Genomic DNA, 16,307 nt, shown 5'->3' on the forward strand with positions numbered 1-16,307 from the left:
CCGTTCACACTCATTTTTTTCAATCGCGATTGAAGTATAATCGCGATTGAATCGATCCGATCGCGATAGATTTTTTCAGTGTGAACGCTCCCAATCGCGATTGGAATAGGGGTAGTACACAAAAATTTCAAACTCTTCATATCTTTTTAAACTTGGTGTCATTTGATAGGTATTTGTGAAAGAAACAGAATGGTTTTTGTTTCAACAAAATCGGACATACCATTAGCGAGTTACGGCCCATCAAAGGTCTGAGAATTAGTCCTCAAATTCTCCGGAATCCGTAAAAAACGTTGAAACGTAATATCTTAAAACTGTCATAACTCAGTAATAATTCACAATAGAAGCACCAAATAAGCTGCATTCTCTTTATTTACAATGATATTAACAGGCCCTTAAAGCTTGTAGCTCTGCCTTCATCATTTCTTTAGATTTCTCATATCAAAATATCACCAAAAGTGGGAAAAAATGGACATGGGAACAGGACATCTTAGCGTGCAGAGACTAAGTCGGCTAATTAAATATGCAAGATTGCGATATCTCTGTAACCGTACAATATACAAGGAAACAACTTGGCATACATGGGCTCTGTAACATGCTGAATCTAAATAAGGCCACGAAATATACATATTTGCTTCAGAAATTATGAATTATGATGAATAATTGATTTCCCGAGGTAATGTGATGCGCGTCCGCTAATTAAATATGCGAACTTTCCATATCTTCCCTATACTTGAAGATAAAAGAAAAAAACTTGGTACATAGAGGTTTAGACACATGCTGATTTCAAATCTAGCCTCAAAAATATAATCTGATCCAGAAATAATGAACTACATGTATTACCCAATGCTATATATTTACATTTGTACACACCGATATCATTCATCATACAATCTGCAATATTGGTCCGACAATTCAATATCCAGCACTCATTTAATTTCTTCCCCTTTTTTCACTGCAGGACTTCGTTTTCTTGTTGCAGGGCAGTCCCGTGGCAAAGTATTTATTGTATTGTACATGTATTACATTTTAATTTTACGGGAATCAGACAACTGGATCATGGAACAGGTGGACATTGCTTCTCCGGTCTGGAACTATTTCTACAGTACAGTTGAATCAACTACAAAAGCTAAATCTACTTTTGTATGGTTTTTCTATCCAGCTGAGATAACCTAGACACACACATGCTGATCACTACTAGGGGTAGAAGTTACTGAAGTTCACTCTCTTTATGTACCAAAACTACAAAGTTATTAACGGCAAATAGAATATCTAGTCTCGTCTTCTGTTTCACTGGCAGTTCTGTCATGTCTGTTGGGTCTTTATCACTTTCCTCCTCTTCACTCTCTTCATTCCTGTGTCAAAAGAGAAAACGTCTGTTGAAATTCAAACTATATATTACATGCACATGGCAGACACAAATTTCAAACAATCTATGATGAGATAAATATGAAACTTGGATACTTGGGTATTTACGGTTTACCGGTATTTCCTCCATTAGCTATCATACATATACTAGTATACTAAGTAGTACTAGTAATTGCATACAATAATAAAGGCTATCATTCATTATAAATGTAACAACTTAATAAAATTGACAGACCAGCACAGTTCTGTTAAGTGAGGTTTATACTTTTACTCAATAAAATAAATTACAACGGAAACTACGACTCGAGTAGAGGGCAGCTGGGCATCCCCGCCGCCCCCCTCCCCCTAGCAGTGACAGCAGAAGGTGAGGATAGCAAGTACAGTTTTCTGCATTTTAAGTTTAGATTACGGCACTAGCAAAAAAAACAGGAACCAAATGCGTCCACAGGGCGTTGAAAATGATTCATAGTAATCATACATGCAACCACTGGCACGAAAATCCACGTAAAAACGGCAAATTCAAATCATTTGAGCTACCGGCATACAGAAACAACAGTGTTTACCGTTAATCATGCGGCCAAATTTGACATAAAAATACCCCAAAACCCACATAAAACTACGTAAAGACTTGGAAAAAGACATTACCTGGCATTTGGGTGGTAGAAGTGTCCGTATTTTGGCCCGATGCCGACGTAATCGGCTCCGAACTACAGCGGTTGGTAGCGCCCGGGCCGCCGGCCGCCATCTTGCTTCATTCCCAAAACTGGCTCGCAATAGTAAAAGTATGAGCCGATTTCGGAACCCACCATGGCTCGAATATATGCGAATTTGGTACCAAAATAACGACAATCTCTTGAATTTTCCCACGATAGAAGTGGCTAAAAAAATTTTAAAGGGTACCATCGTCCGCAATTTCGATTTGAAAGATTAAAATGTGAATATTTTCACCCATGGAAGTCGCACAAGCTGGCCACTTACATCAAGTTGAAGCTCGTAATGTTGGCTACAAATTGGCGACTATCTTTCTTGTTTACGAGTGACGTAACGCTCCGTATTTGGACCGGAGCGGAGCCGGCCCTCCCCAAGTGCGTGACCGGGAAGTGGGTCCGCCTGCTCCCGAGGGCGAAACGCGCGTAACCCGATGGGCGATTTCTCGCTTATGGTTGACGGTATTTTAGTAAATCTTTCACAGATATTGAGTTAAGAACCTTCTTCAACTACTGATATAAAAATGTAAGCGATTTTTGACCGTTATGTATCAGATCGTACGCCTTGAATTTGGCTCATTTTTCGGTTTTGACGGGCCCGGAGAATAAATTTCGGTCTGTGCGCCACCCCTAATTGGAACGATCCAAAACGATCCAATCGCGATTGGATTGTAACTACCTCCGGAGGTAGTTTGATTGGATTAATCGTGATCGGATCCAATCCAATCCTATCAAATTTTGAGTGTGAACACAACTACGATTCATTCCATCGCGATCGGCGGAGATTTCGGCTGGTTCCGGGGGTGGGAGGTCATACATGCGGGTACGTGGGGTCATAGTTCGCATCGCGCTGGAAAACAAACCCAAGCCGCACGTCAGATCGCTCTCTTACAACAACAACAACTTTTCATCGTCAACAATGCCCAAGAAGAAGAATAAAACTCCGTCAGCAACTTCAGCTGGTGGCAGATGGCGCGATGAGGAGACCAGGGTCCTCATCGCAATCTGGGGGAGAGAGGAGGTGCAGGCCAAACTGGGGAAATGTCACCGAAAGAGGGACATTTACCGCACCAAGTGACAATGTCTAGCGGAAAAATAGACACAAAACAAGGACAACAACAACAACAACAACATTTACCAGATGATCGCCGATAGCATGCTTCAATCGTACTTCAATCGCGATCGGATCACGGCGTACTTTAATCCACTTGGCGAAAAGCAGTGTGAACGCAAAAGTTTCTTTGCGTTCAATCGCGATCGGATCGAACAATCGCGATTATACTTCAATCGCGATTGAAAAAAATGAGTGTGAACGGGGTCTTAGACAGACTCTAGCATGCTGATTCAGGTGTTGTAACTTCATTTGTTAGACAAGGTCATGATCAGTGATAGTAACCATTTTAGTATTTTCCATTCCTGTGATATTACCCTGCACTAGAGCTGATGAATATCAATTCATGCTGCTTTGAATGTCAACATTTTCTGCCTGGACCTTTTCGTTATATGATGTGTTTTGCGAAAATGTATCATTTTTCCAATATGCAAAATTGTTTGCCACTTCCAAATCACAAATCAATATTTCGACTTCTCATATTGAAAAATTTATATAAATTTGGAGTCTGGCAAACTGCAGTTTTAGTATACTTTTACAGCTAGTAATACTAGTAGAAATTGGTCCTACTGATTACTACTAAGTCCAGTAAGCAACAGTTACTGGTTGATCTGACAACTGAACCATTTGAATCATTATATGTCAATATCTGTTTCCTAAGATTGAAATGTAGGCTTTCATAATTGTAGATGCCAAAAATGCACTTATCTTCATGAATAGCACTGATGTTCTTTATGTTGTTGATGTCATGTCACAATGAATTGAGGATAATGCACATTTCCTGGGTACTCCATTTTGTTTGGTAGATTTGATTTGTATCTAATTTGTGTTGAGAGTAAGCTGACACTGCTAGGCTTTGAAAGAAAAGCATTAGGCTATAGTAATGTATATCTATATATCTCTGTTAGAATGACAGTTTGATTGGCTATATAATAGGCTGCCATCTGCCATGGAAAGAAAGGTAAAATTGTTGCACAGCAGTTTATTAATGTGTCAAATTACCACTGTTCTGACTAGCATCAAATATAGATACTTATGATATTGATAAGGTAATGGTTACCTTAAATTACACAAAATTTGGTTGCATGAGAATTTGGGCAACTGATTTAAAATCAAGACAAAGAGAGCCTTCTCATTTTTTCATTAATTGATTAATCCTCTAGAACTGTATTTTGTTTTGTTTTGTTTTGTTTTTAGAAATAAACTTTCGTAATCAACCTGTGAAATGTTATTCCTCTACTCTCGAGCATGGAAAAAAATTGCTGAGGTTAGAGACTTGAAGCACTAGACACTGTCATAAAAAATTAAAAAGACAATCATTGGAGTGTACTATATATGGGTAGTATGGGCAGAGATCAAGCATGAAAAGAATCCATCCTGTTTAGGCTGCACCAAGTAATTTTTATGGATGACGTCCTTTGGAAACCCTAAATCTAATGCGAGAGCGCGAAAAAAACAACAAGAAGGGCCGAAAAAAACAAGATGCCTAGATTTGAAAAATCTTGTCAGCAGGAAAAATCTGCACTGCTGACAGGATGATCAGTAGAAAAATTGCACTACTGAGAGGACGATCCTGTCAGCAGTAGAAAAAATGCACTGCTGACAGGATGATCCAATTTTTTCTACTGATGACAGGATCATCCTGTCAGTAAGTAGCCACTTCCTTATTTATGCATTTTGCGTAACGAGTTATATGCATTTTGCATGACAAGTTTTACATTAATCTTACGATTTGCGGTACTGTCGTAACTCTTTGGTCATAGTTACAGGAAGCGGAATTTCTTGTTTTTTTTCTGGGTACAGACCAAAATCAATGCGCGCGCGGACGTCATCCATAAAAATTACTTGGTGCAGCCTTATCATGTAGTGACCCTCCCTTGGGAATGGGACCTACATTAGCTTCAACTATTGTTACTTAACAATATTCAGAAATTATTTATCAAACCTGACAGGACTTATGCTATGATTAAGTGCCTGCTTCACGTAATTATTTTTTAAGTGGATGTAACAAAACAGACATGGGAGGAGGTATTTTTGTTTGTCGTATCAAAGAATCAGGGATATTCAGTACAGAAAAGATATCTGGACATCATAAACAGATTTATATTCATTTAGAACTGTGGATTATGTAAATACATGTAGGTTTAAACGTTAAACCAGAGCTCTGAGAGGGTATCAAAGGCATTGGTTTGAAGCATAAAACTGTCATACAATACATACACATGTATAAGTTGTACGTTAACGGTTACTTAGAGCATAATTGATGTAAGCGTCAGTGTTAGTTTGCAGAATCATTTGTCTGCACTTGCTAGCACTCTAAGCCCTTCACAGGGAACCCTTGATGTAATTCACGGTGTAATTCATTCTCTCCGGATTCTGTTTCTGATTTATATGACCAGGAATATACATGAGCATGAATATAATGTTTGAAGAAAAATGTGCAAATCATCACATTAATATTCAAATACCAAAGGGCTTGATTTATGTGTGGTCTGAACAAAGGTCTGATAAAGGCTTAATTATGCTTTTGTCCCAACTACAGTTCAGGTGCAGGATATGCTTAATGTACCCCAGAGACTGATACTAAGGAAAGTTTCAGATGTGGTTTGGTAACAAAAAATGAACCCTACAAGATTAGGTCGCATCTGGATCTATCTAACAAAATTTTTACTTTTTCCTTTAATACTAGTAGGTCTGTGCATTGTGTATTGTTTTTCACTGTGCTTAATTTTGAGCACGGACAGCAATTTTGTCAACTTCTGGCACATTTGAATGTTTTTCTCAGACCCTCGGTCCCAGCCCTCCCGCGGCTCAGATCTGGTCGTCCCGCAGTTGGGCTGGTACCTTGGGTGATACGGAATACACTGTGTTTTAAATGTAAGCCGCAGGAAAGCTTTAACTGTGCAGTCACCACCCACACAGGGCTTTACATGCAGTGCTAGCAGGGTGTGCAGATCGAGGATTGGGCTGCACAGCCACATGAGAGCCTGCAGAGGAGAACAACTTTTCCATTGATCTTTGAAAGCAAAAAAAACAGCCATCAACATCATTCTCTATAGATAATAGTATCCATCATACTGCTGCTGAGGTCCCTTCACATCATACTGCTGCTGAGGTCTCTTCACACCGCGCTACCTAATATGAAATAATCACAACCTCTCTTGCAGAGTAACCTATCCTAACGTTGACAAACTGACTTGTTCTGCCCTTTAGGTTCTATGTTGTACATTGACAAACTGCCTTGTTCTGCCCTCAGGTTGTACGTTGTACATTGACAAACTGTCTTGTTCTGCCCTCAGGTTGTATGTTGTACATTGACAAACTGCCTTGTTCTGCCCTCAGGTTGTACGTGTCGCCTGCCCGCACCGCCACCCCTACCCACAAGAACACCAGCCCCTACAAGTGGGTCCGCCAGGACTTCGAGAAGTCCAGCCCAGAAATCGACTCCACAAGACAGAGTCTCTTATTGAAACTAGACGAATGTTCTAGAGGTAACTACTCAGACTTTAGTCTGCGGGTGCTGGTTAAAAGACTTTCAAGTGTTGTGAAATTCTTGCTTTAAAATGATTGTAGTCCAGATTCACAAGTACTAACTGGCTAATGCTTTGGTCCCATTTCCAATCCGGGGCCCGGCCGGGCTGTTTTCAAAAAGAAAAAAGAAAAAATGCATATCAAGAAAATACACATTATATCATCATCATCTTGACGTGAGAATGTCACGGATGGCCATAACCCTCCTCCTCCAGTCCTCTCTGTCACACATTATATAGTAAGGAGTAATTAATTTAATGTTAACGTTTTGTGTCTTTTGTTGTCTTTTATATCATTTTTTTGTTCCCACAAGCTGCCCGGCCGGGCCCGGATTAGAAATTGGACCAAAGCATTAGCCTGGTATCGAAACCTATTATAGTTATTGAGTCTCTTTTGTCCTCTCTGCAAATAGACGTGAGAGGAGACAGTGAAAAAGACCCAGCAGCTATAATAGGTCTGGATACCAGGCAACTGCTGGCTTCCAATGTTGTTAACCTGTAAGGCTATTGTAAGAAAATTGGAGCAAGACAGCTGCCATTTATTAAGAACACGTCCCACCCATATTCTTATTCTACAGACTCCTGTCATTTAGAAAAGGTCAGAAAGTCTTGATTGTCTTTCTACAGATTTGATTTCTTGCTGTCTTGCTCCATTAGTTTGTTTGTGACAATTAGCCATGAATCAATGTGACATAGCAACATGCATTCAGATCATGCATTCAGACTTTTCAATGCCATTACAATTTGTAAATTCAGACTTTGACATTGCATCTTTGTTCAGTTCAATTCTCTGTCTTTTATGGTGTGATTTGTACAGTACTTTTCTTAAAAGTCAATGAAAATGACTCTTTTGTTATTTCTTTCTTGTGTTTAATTGTAAAAACACAAAAATCTATGCTTTGAACTATACATGTAGCAAAAGTTGTGCTTTTTCATTTTCAATCTGCAATTTTCTCTGCCTACTTTTCTTTCCTTTGAAAACTCCTGCAAAACATTTACTTATTCTTTTCCCTTTCATGTCTTTTCTTTTCTTCCCTCACTTCTGCCACATCCACGGACACTCCAGGTAACTATACAATTTTCCATTTATCATAATTCGATTGTCTTTCTTTCAGGTTATACTTCTGTTTATAGTCCAAATGTATCGAGAGACTCAAATGATCAGATAGCTAGTTTAAGTCCCATTGAGGAGGCACAGCCCCCTAGTCCCACCATACCCCAGATCAAGCAGCAGCTGAGAGATATACGTACGATTACTGGTGAGTATTGCCATGCAAAAAACACCTTCTGACATATTTAGAAACAAACAGTTTTACCATTAATTTAAAGATAAACAGCAAATCTGTAAAAAATCTTGCATTCAAGTTTAATGTTGCAACTACTATTACAGTTAGTATGTTTTGAAATTTCTAGAACATCACATGAAAGACTCGTCAGATGTTTGCTAGTCATACCTCTCACCACAGTTATCATTGTGTAACCTGTATTAAGTACATTAGTGACTCCCCTGAACTTTGTTGTAGGCATAGTTATCCCACATTAAGATATCCCAATTTGGGATCTTCTCTGTCAGTTTGGGATGGAATGTAGTGGTTCCTATGTATATATTCCATGTTTGACAGATCCTTTAGGCAAAATTGATACGTCATGGTGGTAAGTTTTTGGTGATATTTTATTGTCACAATATGCTATTTGGTGAAACACAATGTATTATGCTTATGAGTTAGCTACACAGAAATCAACTGTTTGACTATGATACATATATTACATGATATTCAGTATGGAATATTCAAAGTGTTTTTGAAGGCCTTATCCATAATATCCTGCTTAAAAATGTTTTCAAGCATTCATGTACATGTACATGTACTTACTCAAAGACCATGTACAGATATCCTAACTCAGAGTTCCTCTTCCCATCACCAGCCTCCAAATGGTCGTCTGCCAGCTCCCCCTCCAGGTCAGGCACCCTCACACCCAGGTGGGTTTTATGTTAAAATACTATCATATGGTTAAAGACCCACGTGGGTTGATATTAGGTCAGGTACCCTCACACCCAGGTGGGTTTTATGGAAAAATAGTGGCTGAAGACCCACATGGGTTAGTTTTAGGCCAGGCACCCTCACGCCCAGGTGGGTTCTATGTAAAAATATTGTTATGTGGCTGAAGACCCATGTGGGTGTTAGGTCAGGCACCCTCGGAACCAGGTTGGTTTTATGTAAATTGTAAAACTTTCGCGGTGGCTTGATTTTTGCAATTTTCGCTGTGGTCACTCTGCTATGCTAGGACCTGAGTGCGGCCATGGCAGACAGGATGGAGTGGTCAGCGGTTGTGCATGGACTTGCCCCGTCCCCCCCGGGGGTCGACTGATGATGATTATGTATTCATGTCACTGCAAACATGTCTTCCTTGTATAACTACAGTACTGCACAATTGTAGCAAACGCAAATTTAGAACACAGCAAAAACCTTCTGTTCTTACCAAACATGAAATGAAACCACTGAAAATAAATGAATTTACAGTAAAAAGACAATTATGTGGTTGAAGACCCACACGGGTCAGACCAGGCACTGTCGTACCATTCTGGTCTCGAGAAGAAATACTCTTCTACTTTTCACTGTAAACTCACACAGGCTTGATGTTGCAGTAGGTGAGTAAAGAAAGTTTTTGCAGTGTGGTCATGGTGTTAAGATCTCAAGGTGGAGAGGTCACCATGAAAATGAACCCACTTTGAACATTTCAAAATTTACAGTAGCTGACAGTTTGTTTCTTTCATCCTTGGTCTGCAGCACTCCTCTGGACGAGGCGTTCCTGAGACGGAAGGAGAGCGATGACGCGGACGATGAAGACGAGGACAGCTACAAACTACAGGACATGACAGACGTACAAGTCATGGCCAGGATTCAGGAGGAAAGTAAGTCAACAACAGCACACTACTGTCAAGAACTGAAAACCTACACTACTATTAGAAAGAGATATTTCTGTACTAATTCATTCAAAGCCCTTTTCAGCTACAGTATTTCAGGCCTGTGATGTTAGTTGGAGATTTGTTGTACAGGAATTCTTGTCGTATGTCTAAATCTTCTCTTAGAGTGTCGAGAAAACAAATTATTAGAACCCACTCTGAAACTATAAGCTGGTCCTATATTGAATTTTGAATTTGGGAAATTATTCTCCTTTACAGGTTTGTTCAATGTTAGTGCTTCAATCTAAAGTGGATGTTGAGATATGAAACATGTTGCATGTCACTGCGGTTACCTGTGAAGATGTAAGATGTGTTTTCTCCCTGTAGCTCTGAGAAAGAGCCAGACTAGCACGCCTACGACACAAACCCCGCCGGGACGCGAAAACTCGCCAAGAAACAAGTCCTCCAACAGCAAGGAGAACGTGCCTCCCCAGCAGTGGCACGGGAGGGAGAACAGCATGGATAAAATCCTGAAGTCCGCTCGAGCCATCCTCGAGTTCGGACACCAAGTCGAGATGAGGGGAGGTTCGGCACCAGACGTGCTGGAAAGCAATTTTCTTGCCAACGAAACGTTCCCCATACTCGAGGAACTGCACGCTCATAAGAAAGACAAGTTTAAACCCTATGCTGAAGGTGCAAAGCCCATCGGCATGGAGCAATTCAAATCAAAGCCTATTGTATCTAGCAAAGTTGCAGACCCAAAGAGTTCTACGGAGCCAAAAATGGGACTAACTGCAGCAATCGCTGAAGAGAAGAGCCGCCTAGAGAAGAATGCTGGTACTGCATATAGAGGCCATGACAGCACTGACAAAGTAAGCAAGCAAATGATTGAAAGCAATGCCAAGATGGAAAAAGAAATGACAAGGATGCAAGAAATCAACAAGAAGGAAACACATGACATGGTGAGAAAACGACTTTTTGAAGATTTTAATATGGAATGGGAAGATAATGAAAAGGCAGAAGAGGTTGAGAGAGCTCAGAGGAGGGTTAAAGAGCAAGAAGACATGTCAGAGTTAACGCTTGAGGTAGCCAGGGCTACAGAAATGGTTCAGAATATGCTAAAAACTGAGGGAAAGTACAAGGAAGCTGACGGGGAAAGCTATGAGAATAGGGAGAAGATAGATGAGAATTTACAAGTTGATCAGAAGGAAAAAGGGTTGAGGCTTGAGGAGGTCATAGGTCAGGAGCGCAGGCAAGATAATGAAACCAAGGAGGCAGAAATGCAAGAAGATAGCGCTGCATACAAAGTAGCTGAGAAGGTTGTAAGGGCATTCCAAGATGGAGACCAAGAACCAGATGTGTCAGCGGTCATTCCTGAAGATAGAAATAGTGCAGTAAAAGTGCCAATTCACACACAAGAAGCAAAACTAGGTCATGCACAGGAGAATGGCCATGATGTCATAGAAACGCCTGAACAAGCTCCGAAAGCAAGGAATAGGTTCTTCTCAGGAGACCATGTACCCACTTCAGAAGAGTTAGCAAACCTTGATGATTCGGTCCAAGCTGTGCCAGAGAGGTTTCTCACGAGGAGTCCTCGGGAAGATAACGACAAACCCCTGCTACAAGACAACAAATCAGTTTCTCAAGACAATGACTACGTTCCTGAAGACACAAGCAAGCTACCAGAGAGTTACTTGAAGTTGAAGCAGCTCCTCGCCGAGGGAGTGGAAGTGGACGAGACTGATCTGAGCTTGATGGCAGGAGGGGACAAGTCATCAGATGGAGATAAGAAGTCTAAACAAGATACCCAGACAAGCAACTCACCCCAGCAGAAAAGCATCAGTGACAAGGCCATGCTCGCAAGAAAGTCACCAGCCAGCAAAGCAGTGGATCCACAGCTTAAAAAGACAGCAATTGGAGCCAGCCAGCAATCCCTCCCATCTCCAAGGACCCAAGCGTCTACAGAGCAGCACCAGAATGCTGCCAAAAGAGTTGATAGTCCAGAAGAATGTGCTGGATCAGACGATGGCAGTGTCGGCTTTTCGCGCGATGACCGCAGCTACCGCTCCTTACCAAGAATGTCGAGGCCACGGAAGGGATCTGGCTCCACCGACAAGCCGCTCCTGACCCAAAACCTGCTGCAGAAGCGATTTCTGGAGTCCAATGGTTACGACACCTCTCAACAAGAGGAGACGATGAAATTCCAGGCCCTTCCGGAACACAGTCATCTGGCAAAGTGGCTGAGCACCCAAAACACACCAAAGGCAAAGCACTTGCAAGGAAGCTTGGATCGTAAAGGAATGAAGACCGCTCGTTCTCACAAACCAGAGGACGCCCGCAGTTCGAAATCAGACATGTATCCCATGACAGCGAAACGCAGAAGCGGTCTGAAACCCCCTCGCAGCTTCGGACTGAGCCTGCACTATCCCATGGCACACGCGTTGAAAAGCAACGATCCAGAGGGATGTCGTAGCCCGGCTTCGGACATCGTAAGGAGGACTCCACATGAACGACGCACGTCAGAGTCTGAAGGCTACAAGACGCCCAGCTCGGACAACAGCGGGAGTCTTCTGCACGTGGACGACGTGAAGCTTGTGGCGCGGCTTCAGGAAGAAAGTAAGGGAGCGTGGGGCGAATGTTTGACATCTGTGGCGCCGTGCTCATGCTTGACGCTGTTGTACTGGCCTTAACAGCATGATGGCCACATGTGATAGAGCACACAGCATGCTCATGAAAAAAAAAACTGGACCTGATGCAAACCACTAACCACATTTTTGTGCACCTCACATCATCTGTGGTGTCGGACACCTCACTGTAAACCTGGGCAATACCAAGTTGAGAGCTTGAATTGTTTCCAGATTCTTTTACTTGCAAATTTGTGATGTTTAACATTGTCTTTTCTTGTTGAAATTGTAGACCTGTGAACTTTAGATAAAGAATAATGGATCAGAAAAAGTATGGTATAAAAAATTTGTCTTTTACCACCACAAATTCAGATCAATGAATCGCTTTCGTATTCTTATTTGATACATTCTTTATCAGTTCTACTTTATAAAAAAAGTTATATGGCAATTCTTTACCTAAAAATTTGGAAGTCATTCTTTGGACAAAGGAAACAAAGACTTGGTTTTGCCCAATTTGTGACTGTTCCAATGACCTGTTACCTGACTTGTTAACCTGTGTTGCTTCACCTTCAGTTGATCAGGAGATGTCAGTCTGAGTGTTTGATTCACGTTTTCTCCCAACTTTGCATGAACTTCTCACATGCAGCCAGGACAGCTTAATGCATTTGTTTATAACCCTGCCATTGTTTATGGATGTACTTGTACTTGTTCATGTTCATGTTTGAGTGGAAAGAATTTCACGAACTGGGGTTTGTACATTATATCAAAATGCTCAAAGAGTTTGAGACGAAGTCTCTGTGTCATGGTCCCTTCATTTACAAGACTTTCATGATCATTTACTGGGAAATTATTTGATAGTTTTGTAATGCTGTTTTTGTGTACAAACCCTGGTATATACCATTACATGTATGTTCCTGTTCTGTCAATGACATGTTATTTGGATTTTCTCCATAGATAAATGTTGTTCGTTTTATTCAAGTGTAATGATATGGTCAGAGATTTGCCAGCATTGCTTTGCTTGCAAAACTCTAATGCACTTCTTGTGTTTGTTTTTTAATCTTCAGGTTTACGCCAAGAGCTATCTCCAAGAAGACTATCGTGTAAGTATTCTTTATAGTTCTACTGCAATTAGCAATGTGTGAGTAAATATCACATGCTACTAGTTCTGTGTTTATGGAAAGTCTTATCTTCAGCACAATTTTCTATTGATATGAACTCAACCTTTCTGGATTTTTCCATTTCAAATTCATGAGTCTTTGTGCAACCGTCTTCACAATTTGAATATAGAAAGATAGCAGTGACCTTTGTACTAATTCTAGATTCTCTCAAATGATTCTAAATAGAGCATTCATGTTGTTTTGACAGCTCCCAGACAAAGACCAGATACTCTACCATACGACGACGGTGACCCTTATCCAGAAGACGAATACGAGTCGCCGAGAAACTTGTACTACTCCCCGCGGGACTCCCGGAGCTCCTCACGGTCACAGTCGCCTCAGCGCCACTTGGGAGACTCCCCCAGAAACCAGTCCCCTAAAGTGCAGAGAAAACAATATTATACAAATGGTGAGGAGAAAGTCACTTACAATAGATTTTGAGAAATAACAGAATTGCTAAATAAATGTAACAGTTGTATTATCAATAGAAGGGTTGCTAAATAATTGCATCATCAATAATAGGGTTGCTAATATGATGGAAAATTAATTATCTTTTCACATTCAAAGGCATCTTTGTTTTCAACTCAGAGTTTTGGTATAAAACCTGGTTCTCCAGTTGTTTCCTTCAGTCACTGACGAAAGATGCTGTTTGAAACGTCTGACTGTTTCAAAATTTTATCCAGTTGCTTGAGTACTGTCTTTTGGCGTATCTTATTACCTGGATGTCTAATCTGCATGGTTCTTTCTCCTTGTAGATGACAATAGAAGTGGAAGTAGTAACCTAAGTGGGAGCAACAGCAGCCTCCACAGCACCCCTGTCAATGGGGAAGGCAGAGGTGAGAACATGTCGTTAAAACTTCTGCCTATCTTTCACGTCTTACTCTCATACGTATGTTGTTACTTTCCTCAGTCTACAATGGACAGCCCCAAGTGTTTTATGGACTAATCTCATTACAATCCTTACAATGTCAATATATACCAGCATGTCTTTTTCAGCAAAATCAGATATACCCCAAACTGGTCACTCAGTGTTGTTTCTGAGGCAATTAGTGATTTTTTGTCGTATCTTGATTTTGTGCCTTGCTTCACAATTCCCTCCCCACAACTTTACTAACTGGCTGTTGTTGAACCAAAAAAACTTAAACTGACTTAATTAAGTTGCACTACACTGTACTTTTCTCAGGCATATGTACAGTGGACAGCTCAGTTTCTTCATCACGTTATCACATTACAATCCTATGTCAGCGCGTACTGAACTTCCTCAGAAAAATCAGATATTCCTCTTGCACAATTCCTGCCCTTTACAAGCTGGCTGCTGTTGAACCAGAAAACAAATTGTGGTCCAGTATTCAAACTTTCCACACTCTTGAGATTTTGAGTGCTTTATGGTAATGTGATGTCTTTTGTCAAAATTCTTGCTGCTGTAAAGATCCTTCATAGATCTTGACTTCTCGAGTACCCTTTACAAAGGTTCTCTTCAGTAGCATACAGAGTCAGACGGTATGCACAGGGGAGTACCTGAACTTTTGTGGAAATGCTTCAGTGTGGAAATAGCCTAAATGGAGTAGTTAATGTAGTGACCCTTGTAGTATGTACTACCTGTTACTTTCTGTACTGACTGCAGTGCAAAACATGTTCATGTTTGAATAAGTATGGTATTATAGTAAAGTTGAAAAAATGAGAAGAAATGCTACCATCGCATACCTGTTCGTAAATGATGCCATTTAACAAGATAATTGTTTTGTTGATGTTGTATTGATGCTGTTTTGTCTCCCCAGCCCTTTATACACCCAAACTCAAATATTACTACTGAGTAGTCCTAGAAGTAGAAGACTTACCTATGATTGAATAGTGAGGCATCTGTTAGATGACAAATTAAACCTTGTCTTTTGACTTATTACACGTATTGCAAAAGGTTTCAGGCTGTTTAAGCTTGAAAGCAGTGTGGGCTTTTTATTTACTATAATAAGACGACATTTTGTAATATTCTTACAAGAAAAAAGCATCAGAAACTACCACTTTAAGTACCACTTATAAATCATACTCATCACATATACTTAACTAAAAAGAAACCAACTCCGCCACTCCTGCAGAGAAACAACCACTAAGACGCAGTATGCCCAACCTCTCCAAATCCACAAACCCAGCTACTAACCAGCAGTCAAGCCCCGTCCGTAACAGCCAGAACCAGGAGTCCAAGATGAGGACTCCGACCTCCACGGGCAGCCCAGCAGCTCGAGAGAGTGGACTCAGACAACCACAGGTAGGAAGCTGCCTAGCCCAGAAAACCAGCAGACATTGCAATACACGGCTTGGGATATTCTGCACAACACAGCTTGTACAAAACTATGTTCCCCTTCTGTCTTGCAGCTTTTTATTTCCACATTGCTGTCTTAAGACCATGCAAACCCTTCATGTAGTCATCATTCTTCCATTCAATCTGCATCTTTTGTACTTGTGTCTTCTAATAGCTTCAGTATCATACTGATATCAGGCACACTGTATTTGTTAGCTGTCATTAGTATTCAGAGTCAGTCCTCAAACTGACTTGGATGCAGTGTAGTATGTCATTGGTTTGCAATAACTGGCCTGCTTCCACATCTTTGTAAACATTTGGTCATTGCAAGACAGCAAGAATTTGCCATCTTGGTTACTTGTAATATGTATTACATTGTAAGTTGTAAGCAAGCAAGCCTTACATTATACTGCCCTTAGTTACTGTGTGCTCCACATAACTCCACTAACCATGACAAAAAAATATTTAACTACTAGTATACTGGGAAACATAACTGTTTATCTGCTAAACTTGATCAAAAGCATTGCTTTTTCTTGTGTATGAGTAAGTCCATTGATACACCCTTAGATTACTGGTCGTCTACCTTTTAGAGTACATTCACTTGAAACATTTGTA

The 16,307-nt window shown here is 40.7% G+C and overlaps 1 protein-coding gene and 1 long non-coding RNA gene across 2 annotated transcripts in view; one reads left to right on the forward strand and one right to left on the reverse strand.

Annotated features, from left to right (window-relative positions):
• Positions 1 to 16,307, forward strand: part of LOC136437267 (serine/arginine repetitive matrix protein 2-like) — a 39,511-nt gene that overhangs the window by 8,517 nt on the left and 14,687 nt on the right. The window contains exons 2-10 of the mRNA XM_066431749.1: positions 6,526 to 6,674; positions 7,829 to 7,972; positions 8,637 to 8,691; positions 9,500 to 9,624; positions 10,003 to 12,231; positions 13,304 to 13,339; positions 13,605 to 13,805; positions 14,152 to 14,232; positions 15,490 to 15,659. Coding sequence (XP_066287846.1) covers positions 6,526 to 6,674; positions 7,829 to 7,972; positions 8,637 to 8,691; positions 9,500 to 9,624; positions 10,003 to 12,231; positions 13,304 to 13,339; positions 13,605 to 13,805; positions 14,152 to 14,232; positions 15,490 to 15,659 — 3,190 coding nt within the window. The remainder of the gene's footprint in view (positions 1 to 6,525; positions 6,675 to 7,828; positions 7,973 to 8,636; positions 8,692 to 9,499; positions 9,625 to 10,002; positions 12,232 to 13,303; positions 13,340 to 13,604; positions 13,806 to 14,151; positions 14,233 to 15,489; positions 15,660 to 16,307) is intronic.
• Positions 352 to 2,715, reverse strand: LOC136437313 (uncharacterized). The gene is made up of 2 exons (XR_010756165.1): positions 2,011 to 2,715; positions 352 to 1,352 (listed from the first exon to the last, which is right to left on the reverse strand). It is a non-coding gene; the product is annotated as an uncharacterized lncRNA (long non-coding RNA).

The sequence above is a fragment of the Branchiostoma lanceolatum genome, chromosome 6 (genome assembly GCF_035083965.1).
Source record: "Branchiostoma lanceolatum isolate klBraLanc5 chromosome 6, klBraLanc5.hap2, whole genome shotgun sequence".
In the NCBI taxonomy this organism is placed as follows: Eukaryota; Metazoa; Chordata; class Leptocardii; order Amphioxiformes; family Branchiostomatidae; genus Branchiostoma; species Branchiostoma lanceolatum.